General features: G+C 38.0%; 1 protein-coding gene across 1 annotated transcript in view; it reads right to left on the bottom strand.

Moving 5' to 3' along the window:
- The window catches only part of SOS1 (SOS Ras/Rac guanine nucleotide exchange factor 1), a 43,304-nt gene that overhangs the window by 8,193 nt on the left and 20,934 nt on the right, over positions 1–14,177 (bottom strand). Inside the window, exons 9-14 of the mRNA XM_071423719.1 lie at positions 8,264–8,391; positions 6,834–7,489; positions 2,410–2,491; positions 2,061–2,183; positions 1,801–1,904; positions 400–622 (exon numbers count right to left, since the gene is read on the bottom strand). Of these exons, the coding sequence (XP_071279820.1) occupies positions 400–622; positions 1,801–1,904; positions 2,061–2,183; positions 2,410–2,491; positions 6,834–7,489; positions 8,264–8,391 (1,316 nt within the window). The remainder of the gene's footprint in view (positions 1–399; positions 623–1,800; positions 1,905–2,060; positions 2,184–2,409; positions 2,492–6,833; positions 7,490–8,263; positions 8,392–14,177) is intronic.

Here is a 14,177-nt window from a genome sequence, read left to right as displayed (position 1 = left end):
ACTCTAACAAAATGTGAGCTTCCAATGCCTGAATAATTTCTTAGCTGATGAGATCTGACATGTTCCTTAATTTGCTACACAAAGCAGGATGTGAAGAAAACTGATTTAATAATTGTTCATACTTCTCAAAGTTTGATCTACTCAGAAAATACCAAGAGAAGGCTGGAGCACAAGACAATTAACAGTATGCAACAATCACACATACTGTACATTAACTTGGGGAGGATAAAACAAATATTGTCTTTAAGAGAGCTTCCACTGAAAAATGGAAACTAATACACACCACTGGTGAAGTCCCTTAATTTCTGTGGGGCTTCACATCAGAGGCCCACAGAAACAATTTCAGGCATGGAGAATATTTTGGTTTGTGCCACGTGTTTCTCAGTGGAGGAAAGTTACCTGTAAAAATCTGACTCCAGCAAAGTGAGCTGCCGAGCGATTTCTATGGGATGCAGAGTGAGCAAGTCAAAAGTCTCTGTGTGCCCTGGTTTGCTGATGTGCCACTCAATTGCTGGAGGGGGGCTCTCAAAAGTGATGTTGTGGCTTGGCCCAATGGCTTGTGCCTGCTTTTTCCTGTTGATTATCTTTGTGATGGATTCAACCCACTTCTTCATGGCTTTGCCTGGCACACAGAGAAAATTACTATTTAGTTAATACTGTTTTTACTAAGACATCAGCATAATTCAGTAATCAGTAACCCCAAAACCTAATAAATTAAAGCAATCATATATTCCTTAGGATTGGCATTCTCTACACAAATGTAGAAGTATTCAAAGACAGAAAGAATTCCTCAACAGCCAGTGCTGAGCACAACTTTGCCCAAGCACAAATCAGAACATCCAAATTAGACTCCTGCCCTGATTTAGGTGCTTTTCTTTCTTTTCTGAGTTTACAGTGAGTTTTTGGGAACAAACCTTGTTTTGCCCAAAATGCACTTCTGCAAACACCGTGAACTTTCTAGTTTGGGCAAGAGCACGTGATTACCTCAGATAACCTAGAAAGTCAAAATAACAAACAGGGAGAAGCTTCTTCCTGTACTGAATTTGCCATCAAAGCTGAGAATAAAATTGAAAGGCTAAAAGCCTTCTTAGCTCTGCATCATAAGAATTTCATGCACCAGTCCATTGAAAATTTACCAGTAATACCCACTGAATTAGCTGCCTCATTCTCCTGCTTTTTAGTGGCTAAATAACCACTAAGTACTTCTCTGACACAGTCTTTTCCTACAAATTGCTCCCGTGTCTGTCTTGGCTTTATTTAAAAGGAAACAGGAAAAGTCTGTACAATCACAACAGCAAGGTGTCCTACAGTTCTAATATGCACTGTGAAGTAGCTGGAAACACTTGTTTCAAAGAAATAATGGTTTCCACCATCCAACTTTACAAAAATTACCCCTGTGTAAAGTTTAAAATGACAATCAAAGCAATTATTCTGTCCTCATCATGACTCAGTTCTTATTATTTTTCATTATTTCAGTCCCTCTACAGCAAAACTCATTTATGTAATTGACATATTTAACATTATGTAAATTTAATTCCAGTCCCTCTACAACAAAACTCAATTTATGTAAATAACAATCATTATTCTGAACAAGAGCCAGATTTTGAATAATAGTGTGTGTGTGGGCATAATGAAAGTCCATTTCACGCTCTTTATGAAGTATTTAATAATAATAGTGTTTATTATTTAATAAGTATTTAATAATGTCCTGTTTTTCCTGAAAGCAAAATTGATCGCACTCTGTATCTCTGAAACGGGATGCTTTAGGATAAATGTCAGCACTTAAGGAACTGTAAATACCTCTTACTGTTCCAATGAACTCCTCCAAACGTTTCAGAAGGTCAGCATCTCTTTCAAAGTCATAGAAATGGTGCTCTACCCAGTGTCGACACACATTTAATACTCTGCAAAAGCAAAGAATAAAGAAACACTCTAGAGCCCAGTCTATCTTCCCTCAAAGCAGCTGCAAGAAAGGCCTCTGGCAGCACCAGGAGCCAGTGCAGCCAAAAGGTGGCACTTTAGAAGCAATTCAGGGTGGCTCCCAGGGATGCAGCACTCACCTTAGCTGCACAGGTTGAATGTACTCTTTCCTAAACCTTTTCAGCTCTGCACTAAGGGGTTGGTCTCCGTTCTCCATGGCAATACGGTCAGCCTCCGTGGGCTCAGGCTCTGGAATTTCAAATCTAGCACAGAAGATGGGTGTAAGCACTAGCCCTCTGTTACACCAGTCTTGGGCACAAGCTTCTGGATATAAACTTGTACATTTTACTGGCAATCCTTGAATTGGACAACTTTTTAAAAGGTGTCTGAAGCGACCAAAACCAACTGGAAAGCCAGAATCTTACACACTCCAAGTAAAAAGAAAAAAAAATGCACTTCATAAGAACAGTATTTTTAACAGTGGCATACCTTTCTATTAGCAAACTCAGCAACTCTTGAGGTCTACAGAAGGATCTATATGTTGTGAGAAAAGTCCGAACAAAGTTGGGATCTAAGACAAAGAATAATTTTACACTTATGTCAGCAATTACCTGGTTTTTTTCTTTTACAATAACTTCAATTATCCGTTAAAATTAAGGATGTCACCCTGTCAATTTACAGAGAAGGTGATGTAAACCAAAATGGCTTTGGTAACAGTTCAAAACCTCCTAAAATAGCAATACAAAGCAGAACTTAAAACCAATGTTCATTCTCTTGAAGGTTCACAACAATGACTTTCCGTCCCCCCCTTCAGCTGTTAAAAGACAGGATTCTTTTCCAATGACTTTGAAATTAATGAAGAGATGATTTTATTTATGAGTAAACAACTTTGGTTTTGACAGTGATTGGGACACGAGAACTCAAAAAACACATCAAGTCACTTTGCACTAGATAGAAATGGCCTCTTCCAGGGGAGAATATTTTCCCCAAACTGGCACAACTGATAACCACTCATGGTTAAGGCAGCCTAGATATTTTTTCACCTGACAGCTATGTTAGAGGTTATATTTATTTCACTTCTAGAAAATCAACTGATTTCATTTAAATTGACTAACTACACAGAAATTAATTTAAAATATGAAAATGTGTCTTAAAAACAATCAAAACAATCAGAAAACTAAAGTGTCTCTCATAATTACAAAAGCAAACCCATTTGTTTTCAAATATGAGGAAATGCACTGACAGCTCACTGGCACTGCACAGAGCTGACTAGAAACAAGGCTAACACTGTTATCACTGAACAGAATTAATGAGCACATTGCAACAGCTTTGCATATTAGATCCATATCCAGATTTGAAAACCAAACCCCAGCTGGTAATTGTCCTAACACAGAGTGGCTGAAGAGGGGCTCACAGGACTTGAAGCAAGAATTCCTGTAGGCTATAACATGTAGGATAAAAAGCCTGCATTATTTGACCTAATGTTCTACTGGATTTGCTTCCTAAAATATGGATTTTTAAGAGCTGCTTTAAAATCATCCTTAACTCTTTACCAGCATCTTGTCCATTTGAATGAACATTCCAACTTCCTTAGATCCCACTGAGTTGTTCATTTGGGCAACAGTTTACTGTGATGTGCTGCACACCGTAACTGTGCCATGTAACACAGCATTTCCTTGCAATTTTGTTGCATGATAATTCTCATTCCTTAAACAATTGGCTATTCTGCTTCTCACATGTCCTCCATTATCCCATTTTCCTAACCATAACCCCTCTCCCACCAGTCCTTGAAACTGTACAGTCCAAAATTATTTTCAAAGGCAGAACTCCAATATTTTTTGCCCAAAGAAGGTCATCCCTGTTCACATCATCTTCATGATGAAAATACATAAATTCTGCTGTGCTAAAGAAGCACAGTAACTCATACTTTCACAGCTTGCAATCTGTACACAGCATCTACTGTTGTAGAGATTTTTTGTCTCAAAAATAAGAGATTTTTGTCGACATGAAAAAAGAGCTTCCATAGCAATTAAGATTTTCAGATCACTGCAAGCTCTGAGTTGTAGCTATTGCTGTTTACAGGTAGGGTCAGCATATAAATCCACAATACATATTGAATTTCAAACCAAGTAGATCAGAAAATCAAATCTACCTTCATTATCTTACTAGCAATGACTGTGACTCAAAATAGTGTACAATATATGAGTAAGTGTTAAAAAAATACAGTCAACACCAGTTAGCCAGGATGTCTGCTCATGTGATAATTCTCTCTTCAATGCAGCCAATTTGAAAGCTAAAAAAGAACAATAACTGTTCTACGAGGATTTATAAATAATCACCCTTGAATTCCTTAAGAAAGGAAACGGACACTATGATGACGCACAAACACTCTTAACATATCTAAGCTTTAAAAATAGAAGAGTGCTGCCCTATAGATAAAAAAATGCCATGACTTTAAAATGTTGGTACCACCTAATCCAGCTGCTCTGAAACAAGAATTGGGCAAGAGGAGATAATGAATGCAAAAACACATGAAAGCAAGGAAAACCCACCAGAATATGCAAATAGGGTCAGAACCTGAACTTCTAATTGCAGGGCAATTTCTCTCATGTGAAAATACATGGAAAGCTGCTTTTGAGGAGGAGATTTCTCTCTGTTTTGCTACTCCACCACAGGATAGTTTGGACAGTCTGCCATGCCTTGTGACTATGTGGCCATCAGGGCTGTCTCACTGTCTGAAATCTTGTAGAAGCTGGATGCCTCCCACCCCTGGCAGAATTGTTTCCTTAGAGCTTTCCCTGTTGCACAGTAAAGAAATTTTGGCTGATAAAATGGTTTCTCATTTGTCAAGGGGGTGAGGGATGACAAATAAAAAGTCCAACACCCATATCTACAAATGAGGTGGACTGTGTGGATCTTCATATATTACAAAAAATTGAGACCTGATTTGACTACAGCAACAACTAAACTGCAACAAATTTGTATGACCTTTGCAAAGTGTATCTGTAATTATTTCTTACACCTCTTGACCTACAAAGATAAAAACCTAGGGAAAAGCCACAGCTATAGTAAATACTGTCTTTAGACTGGCAGATCAAGGGCTGCCATAACCAGCCACACTGAATTTCAGAAAAAATTGCCTCAGAAAGGTACACACTTGCTGTTCTGGCATATGAATATAAAGCCAATAAAGACTTTAAAGATCATCATCACAGACACACAATCCTGTGTGGGGCAAGAAAAGCATTTCTACAGACTGTAACAGTTTTGGTACATATCACCAAGGCACTCTTCCCAGGTCTCCAAGCAGAGGAGAAGCCTTGAACTCAGCTGATGTGTGAAAGAGCTAACCTGGTACTCTGGAGAATTGCTGCCCTACTCACTGCATGTCACAAGATGCAACAAACCCCTCAATGATTTACATCACCAATGGATCATGTTTCCTGTACAACAGAGCATTTTTGGTTGAGTCACTCTATCTTTTATTTCTTTGCTGCCCTGGAAAAGACTGCACAGAATGGGGAGAACAATGATGTTTTTCCTCACAGATAACCAATTATAAAACAGAAGGTATAGAAGATAAGAGTGTTGAGAAATTATGCACAATGTAGCAATGCAGCATCACATCCACTAAGATGATTAAGGCTACAAAGACAAGCTACATACATTATAAGACAACTATTTTTATCCTTTTGGTCAAAGTCTTTCAGGCCACCTCTCAGAACCTATATTCTCAGTTTTCTCATACAATATTTTTTGCTAATTCTTTTGCAAAGGCAATGCTAGATTAAAAAAAAAAACTAATAAAAAGTATCCTCCTTTCTCTAAAGCTGAGTTGTTTGATTTTACTGTCAAGACTTATGACATAAATTATGTCATAATCATGCCTATAAAATACAAAGCCAAGAGCTAGAAGTTTAAAAAGGTACAAGAAAATGAAGACAGCTACAAAACTGCCCAGGTAAAAACTGCCAGCACAATATTCCATTTGGCTTTCTAGTAAACATTAGGAAAATCAAAAGAAGAGCAAGAATAGTAATGAAGAGATTAAATATAAATATTTTAAAAAGTAAACAGAGTACTAAACTACAGAAATTATATTCTTCTTACTGCTCACTTCTTTCAAATAAATATTCCTGATCTATGCATGGTATCTAGGACTGAACTGAAGAATAACATTCTACAACAATTAAGAGTGTAAAAAGGAAGAAAAAAAAATTGTTGAATATGAAAAGCACTAATACCAAGATGCACGAAGTTTCAGAATAACTGACATACAGACAGAATCAGAAAAAAAAATCCAAACCCCAAACTAGACCATGCTTTGCAGCACAGCTTATGAAAATCCTGGGCTACTATCAAGAAGAACCCCACACACTGAGGTCAGCCTGAATAACCACATAAATGTCTTTAACATGACATTTAACACAAACAGAAACCCTAAGTCAAAAGTCCTTAAATCAAATCCTCACTGAAGTTCTGATCAAGGCAAAGTTCTGAGGACAAAGTAAGCAAGTGACTGCATCTATCAAGTTGCTATTGGTCCTTCCATGGCACACCAGCATGGACATAGCTGATGGAGTACAACCCTGAACTGAAAACGCTGGGCCCATAATCCTCTCCCACAATGCTGGCCCTTCCTGTGTCACCCAGCTTTAAAAGTCTGGAGGGAAGGCAGTTCTTGTAGCTTGGGGCACAAAGGAAAAAGTATTGTCTAGAGCTCAATTGCTGCAGGCCCCCACCCCCTCCCTTGCATGAGAACAATCCCATACACATGTAATATCTCATGTGAACTGCCAAACATACTCCCTTTTTACTCATTTTATGTATTTTGCTGCATGTATTTAACACTGAGAGAGAAGCATGAACTAGTTATTACCTTGAGTTTTGGGTGCACAAACCAAGTGCCTCACCTGCATACATGTGGTATGTCAGCCTCTCGATGAGCTTCACAACAGTTCCTGCCTTGATGATGGGGATTCCAGATTTGGGCTGCATGTTCTCTTCAAACACAATATTCTCTTCAGAGTCGGGTTCTGCAAATCTATAAAGCTCAGGATTTGGAAATCTCATCTGCTCCTCTTTTTCTTCCTGTAACATTGTTACATCCAACATCCTTTCCAGCGTGCTTCTATATTGCAAAGATATCAATGCTGCCATCCAGTTGTTTTTCTCTTCAGCTGATTTAGCAGCAAAAATAACACTGTTCTCATCTTTTAAGATGATTTCAAAAGCATGTCTATACTCATTAGTGTCATCTTTATCATTGATTTGTACCTTTCGCATGAAGAACTTCTCCTTGAGTCGATATTCTGCATTGCTAGCACCAGGAAGTCTTGGCTGGCCATGATTTGACTTACAGCAAATCATCAAGCCATCAAACAGGAATATGTGTCTCTCGTGCTTTGCTCCTACACGTGTGAGTGTTCCTTCCATGATGAACTCGTTACAGCACTGTCCAATGTCTTTACCCTCCCAACCATCAATATTTTTCTGGATTTCATTCATTTTCTTAATTGCTAGCTGCTTCCCCTTCATCTGCTGAGTATAGAACCGGCATGCGGATTCACTTCAGTGGAGGATGGGAAAAAGGCAGCCTGTTAGTACACATGTTTTTAAAAAAAACACAACCACCACTAACACAAAAACACCAGATTGTCCTTCTGAGAAGTGAGGATTTCACTGAGAATGCAATTTCATCATTCAATATCAGCACCATTGCAAAGTCTTGACTAAAGCATCTCATCTGATAAATTTTCTACTTATCTTCAGCAATAGATGTTTTACCTAAACACAAACAACCAGAGGCAGGCAAGCTGTGAGTGCTTCCTAGCCCAACAAGCCACTCACTTCCATAACCAGCAGAACAATTCTAGATGGCATTAATTTGAAACAAGTATATTCAGAAAAAAAAGCTGTTAAATGTATTCATGTTCAAACCTAAAGGTTACAGCACAAAAATTGTCTGGCAACAAAAATATTGAAACAATTTTAAGAGTAGTTTCAAATTCAAGAACATTACCTTCTAACCACACAGAAAGGTACTTTTAGAATATTTTTAGGTGGATATTTATTATCTGAGCACAATTAACCCAGCAATGCCGCAACTTTCTACTTACCAGTGAATTCTCAGAACGTCTCAACTACCAGTTTGCAAGGACACATAGAAATTAGAACTGTTTTAAAACAATAACAAATTATCTTGGCTTTGATGTCACTTCCTCTGAAAAAGCAGGCTTGTCACAAACTATTTTGTTCATTGTTTACTAAAAGAGGAAACCGGGAGCCCTGGATTTATAGCAAAGCATTAAGAGCAGAGAGCCGAAAAAGCGGAAACGTTTACCTAAGCCTTCGCTTTGCAAGGCTTTTGGAGCATATCCGTTCCATACTGCTTTGAAGATTTAGCAGGGCAGTTATTGCTTGCTTCAAGCACTCCTTATCCTCTTCATCCTCACTTTTTTCTTCCAATTGCTGTGAACATTGAAAATCAAAGACAGGAAGTGTTACAAGCATTTTGGTATTTGCAAATCGAGAAGTTTGACCCAGGAAGAAGAAATCTAACCTTCTGCTGATTTTCCATGCTCCTGCTTGTTATAGAAGTTAATGGTAATAACCAGGTGTGTTACTGACACAGGTGAGAGACAACTCTCTGCTAAGAGCTTAATCTCATTAAAATACAGCACAGTCACTAAGGTCTCCCAGATACAAACACACTCAGACGTGCAGTATTTATCTCAAACTGGTCTGATTTCCCTTACAGCTCCTTATTGGAACCCATTTCAGGTGTTAAATCTTAAGAAGAACAAGAAATGAAGAAGACCCCCATACACACCACACTACAGGACAAGATCAAATGAGTCCATAACACATAAACATCCTGGAACAGACAAGCTGGACCCAAAGCTAAGCAGAATTCCTTCATCATATTTAAAAATAGAAGATTACAAGGACTCTCACCTCATGAATAACAGCCTAATTAATAAATCAGGTGGAAGCAGACCTTGGAAATTATCTCAAGCCAACCTCCAGCACAACTGCAGAGCCAACACAAATCAAGTTGGCCAGAGCCACAATTAGTTTTGAATTTAAAAACTAAACTAAAACTGGATAAGAAGGATAAGAACACTTAATATTTTGTGTCTAACTATTGTTATGACAGGTAAATTTTTAAAACAAGATCTGCCATGTTAAAGATTGCTTGAAGATTTGCATCTCAAATCTTCATTTAAGCACTAAAATGTTTCACATGAGAGAAAAAATAGGTGACTACAGTTGTGGCTTAGATGTCAAACTGAAATAACATTTGTAGAATTATTAATAGACAAGCATTTTAGACTATCACACACCAAGAATTAGCTCCACACAATTGAAGAATTTGTTTTGGTGGTAGAAGTGAAACAAAGGCCAGTATGAACCAGAATGAGACGCCCTTGCAAAAAGTAAAATTGCGCTGTTTGATTCCAGTGTAAAATATAAGTATTGTCCTTCAAAATTCAACAGAGTACAACAGTCACGTTTGATATTTTAATGGGTCAGAGAACAGCACTAATTTCCCCCTAACTAGAGTTAATCATTCAATGCAACAGCTGTCAATGCCAAAGACTACTTTATTTGTTTTCAGCCATAAGCATGACCACAAAGTTTCTTCTAGGCAGCTTTGGTTCATGTAGTGTCATCTCCTGTGCTCTCAACCTAAGCAGCATTAGGTGGGAGAGCCTACTTGAGTAGCAACCACTGAAATAGGTCAGAGAATGCACCACAGCAGGCATTACTCCCCACAAGATCTTAGGGAGATTACATCATCCAGGAAGGAACAGACCACCCTTTTCATATTCCTCTACTCTCCAGATTTAATGGAGGTATCATCTCCCCTTTGCTTCAGTTTTGCAGATCTGGGTTCAGAGAGGATTTCAGACCAAGGAGGCAAGTCCACCACTGGCAGAAGTCTTGAAAGAAAGCTTTGAAAAAGCTGTAACTACCTCTAAGACTTTGCATATTTCCTGCACAAGGATTCAGAGAAGGCTCTTTGCCTTGTGTGCTGCCTTTTTACAAGCTTCCATCAAAACAGTCTGGCTGAGTTTCCTACAATTTCTGGGTTGCTACCCTTCAGCAGTGGAAGAGATTGTTTAAGCCCGGTCTCCTTGAAAATAAGCCTTACTAGGTCCTACAACATTCTGTACATTCTCTTGAGAAACAAACTAATAAAGATTAATTAACATACATTACTGCAAAGCATTCTGCTCTTATGTTGCTTTTTACAGCAACCTCTCTCCAGTTGCAAAAATGTTGGTATTTATCCATGTCCCAAAGCAAAACACATATTTACATATAGAGAAAGCAGTTAATACTTAGAAACTAAATCAAAATCCAGTGAGTGTAATTATGCTCCAAGTTTAACATTTAGAAAGTGCTGTGCAGAAATGTGTGTTGTCTTCTGTGTAACACCAACACAAATGGCAAGTCAAGCAATACTCTGAATCACTATGGAGACACTTATCTGGACACAGGAATTTGGAAGTTTATATTCCAGCATGGTACTGTACAGTTACCAAAACCAGACTTAACCAGAACTCAGTGTAAATTACAGCAATGATTTCATCTTACACTGCCCCTGGACAGTTTAGAAAAGGTGGAAAGTGAAATGGCATAACTGGAAAGCATCCAGAAAGTTTCTCTGCAAATCCCACTCATTCTTCTATAGCTGCGCAGTGCCCCCTAATGAAGAAACCAGGGAGATGCTAAGTAAGTGGTGAGGGGGTTTTTGTTTGTTTGGAGGTTGTTTGCTTTTGTTTGGTTTTTTACAGAAAGTGCACTATACACTACAAAAAATAGTATAATATTATGTGAAGGAAGTGCAGACTTCTGATTATCAGTAGTATTATAGAGATTGTGGGTTTTAACAATCTTATGAGAAAATACTGGCTTATCATTCATGTGATTCACAATACTCCAGGCACAAGACACTGTTCATTCAAGGAAGAAAACTTGGAAAATAGATGCTAAGGAAGTCTTTAACAAAAAGAAAGTAGTCTACATTCCAGACCACAATTTCTGAAGAGACACCAAGAAGTGAAAGACAAGGTATTTTGTTCTACCTGTTGCATACCACGGGGATTACATATTTATAAATTCCAAAGAGATAGAAAATAAATCCTTCTCATGCAGTGCACAATTAGACTGTGGCAGTTAACCTCTTACACTGTTAGAGAAGTATCTCTCTGGAAATACAGTGATAGAAAATACAGAGGAGAACCATAGCAGCAGGTGTCATGGCAGACAGGAAGTCTTCTTGAACTTTAGGGTTTGCATCACAACCTAGACTTCTGTCTTCTTCCCAGAAGATTAACCACTGAAATTTGTGAACTGCAAGTTCCCCAACTCCTCTGGGAATCAAGACCACAGCTTCAATACACAGAAGACAGAGCTATTTTGTAATCAACAATAAAAACCAACAGGGTTTCTTCTCTGAGCAAGGCAGGCAGGTCTGCTGGCACTTAGCCACAAACCAATCCTGGAAGGTGGCTCAACTCTCTGACTTTTTGTAATTCCTAAAAAAACCAAAAAACTCAGTCCAAAGCAGCAGTGTACTGGGGGCAAAAGAAAGTGTTCTCATATCTAGAAGCTTTACATTTTTAGAAAGCATCAGGAAATCATATGGGACAGTAAATGGGGAGAACTGCAGGGAATACCATGCACTTCTGGAAAATGCTAGCAGACTAAAAAGCAACTCACACTTGAACCTTGAAGGAAACTCCACATGCCATATTCCTGAACATACATACATAGCTTCAATACACTGAAATTTGAAAAGTCATTTTGTTCTCATATAACCTCAGACAATCTCGAGCACAGAGCAGTAAAAATAGTCATACAGTTATCTGTTTATTTAGATCTACATTAGAGCAGGAGTGTCAGTTGCATTGACAGTGGAACAGAACTTAGTATCTTACTGAAGCAATGATAAAAACCTTTTCTCCACTCAAAGTTTAATTATGTCTTCTCAGTTTAATTTTTAAAAGCTACATAAAATAGCACATGACAAATATCAAACCCCAGATATCAGATAATTAGTTACAAAAAGCCTTCAGAATTCTCTTGGAAGTACATTTTAGAAGACACAGATGCTAAAAGGCCCTCGTCTTTTATTTCATGTTATGTTTAACTCACAATATAAAATATGATCAACCCATTGGGAAGCATACTGGACAAGTAAAGCATCAAAACAGAGGAAAACAAAAAGCATTTAAACTTGTAGTACAAGATTCCTTGTTCCTTCACCTCTTTACTATGTGACTTAAAATAGGTCCTAAATATATGTTGAAAATTCAAGTACATCAAAAGTCATCCGAGCCCAAAAAACGTCAAAACATTTGGGCTAAAGAAACATGTGAATTTAAGGAATTGTTACTTTGATTACCCAATGTGAACGTTCTTATTTCGGAAGGGGTGTGTGTGTATGTGTGAAATTAAAATAATTATGTTTCAGAATTGAATTACATTACTCTGAAGTGCAATTTTGAAAATTAGGATGGACACTGAGGAGAAGTCAGGAAGACCCATTGAGAACAGCATACTACACAAGTCTGTCAGCTGATGTTTCACCAATTCAACAGATCAAAAGGTTTCTTATGTGGCCAATTTGCCATTAGCATTCCCATAAAGGGGTACAGCCTGTCAGAAGACCATATTCCACATTTCCTCCAGGGCTACAGAACCTGCTAAAGTGTTTTACCTGGTGTCTCCTCAGCAGGAAGAGGTGCAAGTTTGCTCTCAGTTTCTGCAGCTGGGAAGGGATTCAAGTATGCAATCAATGTTAGGTTACACACTCAGCATCTCCTTCACCAAGGAAGGAATAGAAAAGCAAAGCTTTTTTTCAAATGTCTTCTCTGAGGTTTTCATGAAACTATTTCCTAAACATTCAGACTTTTTGTGGGCTACTAGCAGCCATTTATGCATTTTACATTCCATTACTGGGAATGGCTACTTTGCCTATAGGAGGCCTTGACTTCTCAAAGTACAGAAAACCCATTTGCTCTGCATTTTTCAGAAATATGGGGTTTGTTTTTTTTTTTTTGCATGTGCTGATGTCTCCTCCACAGCAGCATCATTACCTTTCTGCAACAAATGTACAAGTTCACACAGATCCTTCCAGAGCCTTCATGCTCTGAAACTCTCTTCTCTCTTACTGTCACTTTGGTTTGTCTCATCACTATTAGCAGACCTGCAGAATACATTAGAAATTTAAAACTCATAATTTAGTTCATAACATTTAGTTAGATCAGTATTTGAAATATCACAGAATATTTACCTACGTGCTACCACACTTGTAATTGAGGTCTTCCATCTTCTTCCCCCAAATTTTCCATCAAAGTAAAGACAATGCAATTTGAAAACATCTTCCCTTTCTTTTTTGTAATTCCAAAGTGGATTAAAATCCACTTTTTCTGCTTCAAAACAATTCAAGTCCGATCTTTGCCAGAAAATTTTGCAAGGCTGTAAGCAAAACTGGATGACACCTCTCTGTTTGGACAGAAATGTATGTATTTTTGAACAGAAATGTATGAGTATTTCGATGCTATGTAAGATGAATGCACAATTTCAGAGATCATTCTGAGAAGCAAGGGTAGAACCCTGTTGATTTTAAGAGGAACCCTGGTGTTAAGTAATAAAACCAGCAGGTGAAATGAACAACCAGCAGTGACAAGAACAAACCACAAATGGTGTTTGTTGTTCCACTTGTGTGTGTTATTTCCTTTGTATTTCCATCAGTTTCCATTGAATATCTCAAAGTATTGACAGAAAACATAAACCTCCACTGTTATAAGAGAAACAAAGAAAGCTGACAGTGGGACTAAATCCATAGCTCCATATCCAGAAGTATTTCCAGTGAAGTGATGCAAGCATATGAAAGTGTCAACCACTGCACTACCTCTTTCCAAGGATCTGCATTTGTACACAAGGTGCAGGAGAAGAGGACAGGGAAATACACTACAGTTTTGAAAAGATTATGCAACAGTATCAGAGACTGTATCATGACTGCCATAGTCACAAAAACTAGGAGTTGAAAATCCCAGCTAAAATAAGCTTCTTAACATTCAGTCCTCAATGGATTTTGTCAAAATTTTTATTTAGCAGGGAAAAAAAGAATCAAAATTTGTGCAAATTCCTGTAACACCCATCCATTTTCATGGGAGTTTGGCCTTGGGTGTTCAGCACAGGCTGCTGCCATGGAAGTTGAAGTGCTCTCTACCATCACT

This window comes from Agelaius tricolor, unplaced genomic scaffold (assembly GCF_023055355.1).
Source record: "Agelaius tricolor isolate 1412-34295 unplaced genomic scaffold, bAgeTri1.0.p SCAF_1, whole genome shotgun sequence".
Lineage (NCBI taxonomy): Eukaryota > Metazoa > Chordata > Aves > Passeriformes > Icteridae > Agelaius > Agelaius tricolor.
The sequence above is the reverse complement of the archived record's forward strand: the minus strand, read 5'-3'. Positions and strand labels throughout refer to the sequence as shown.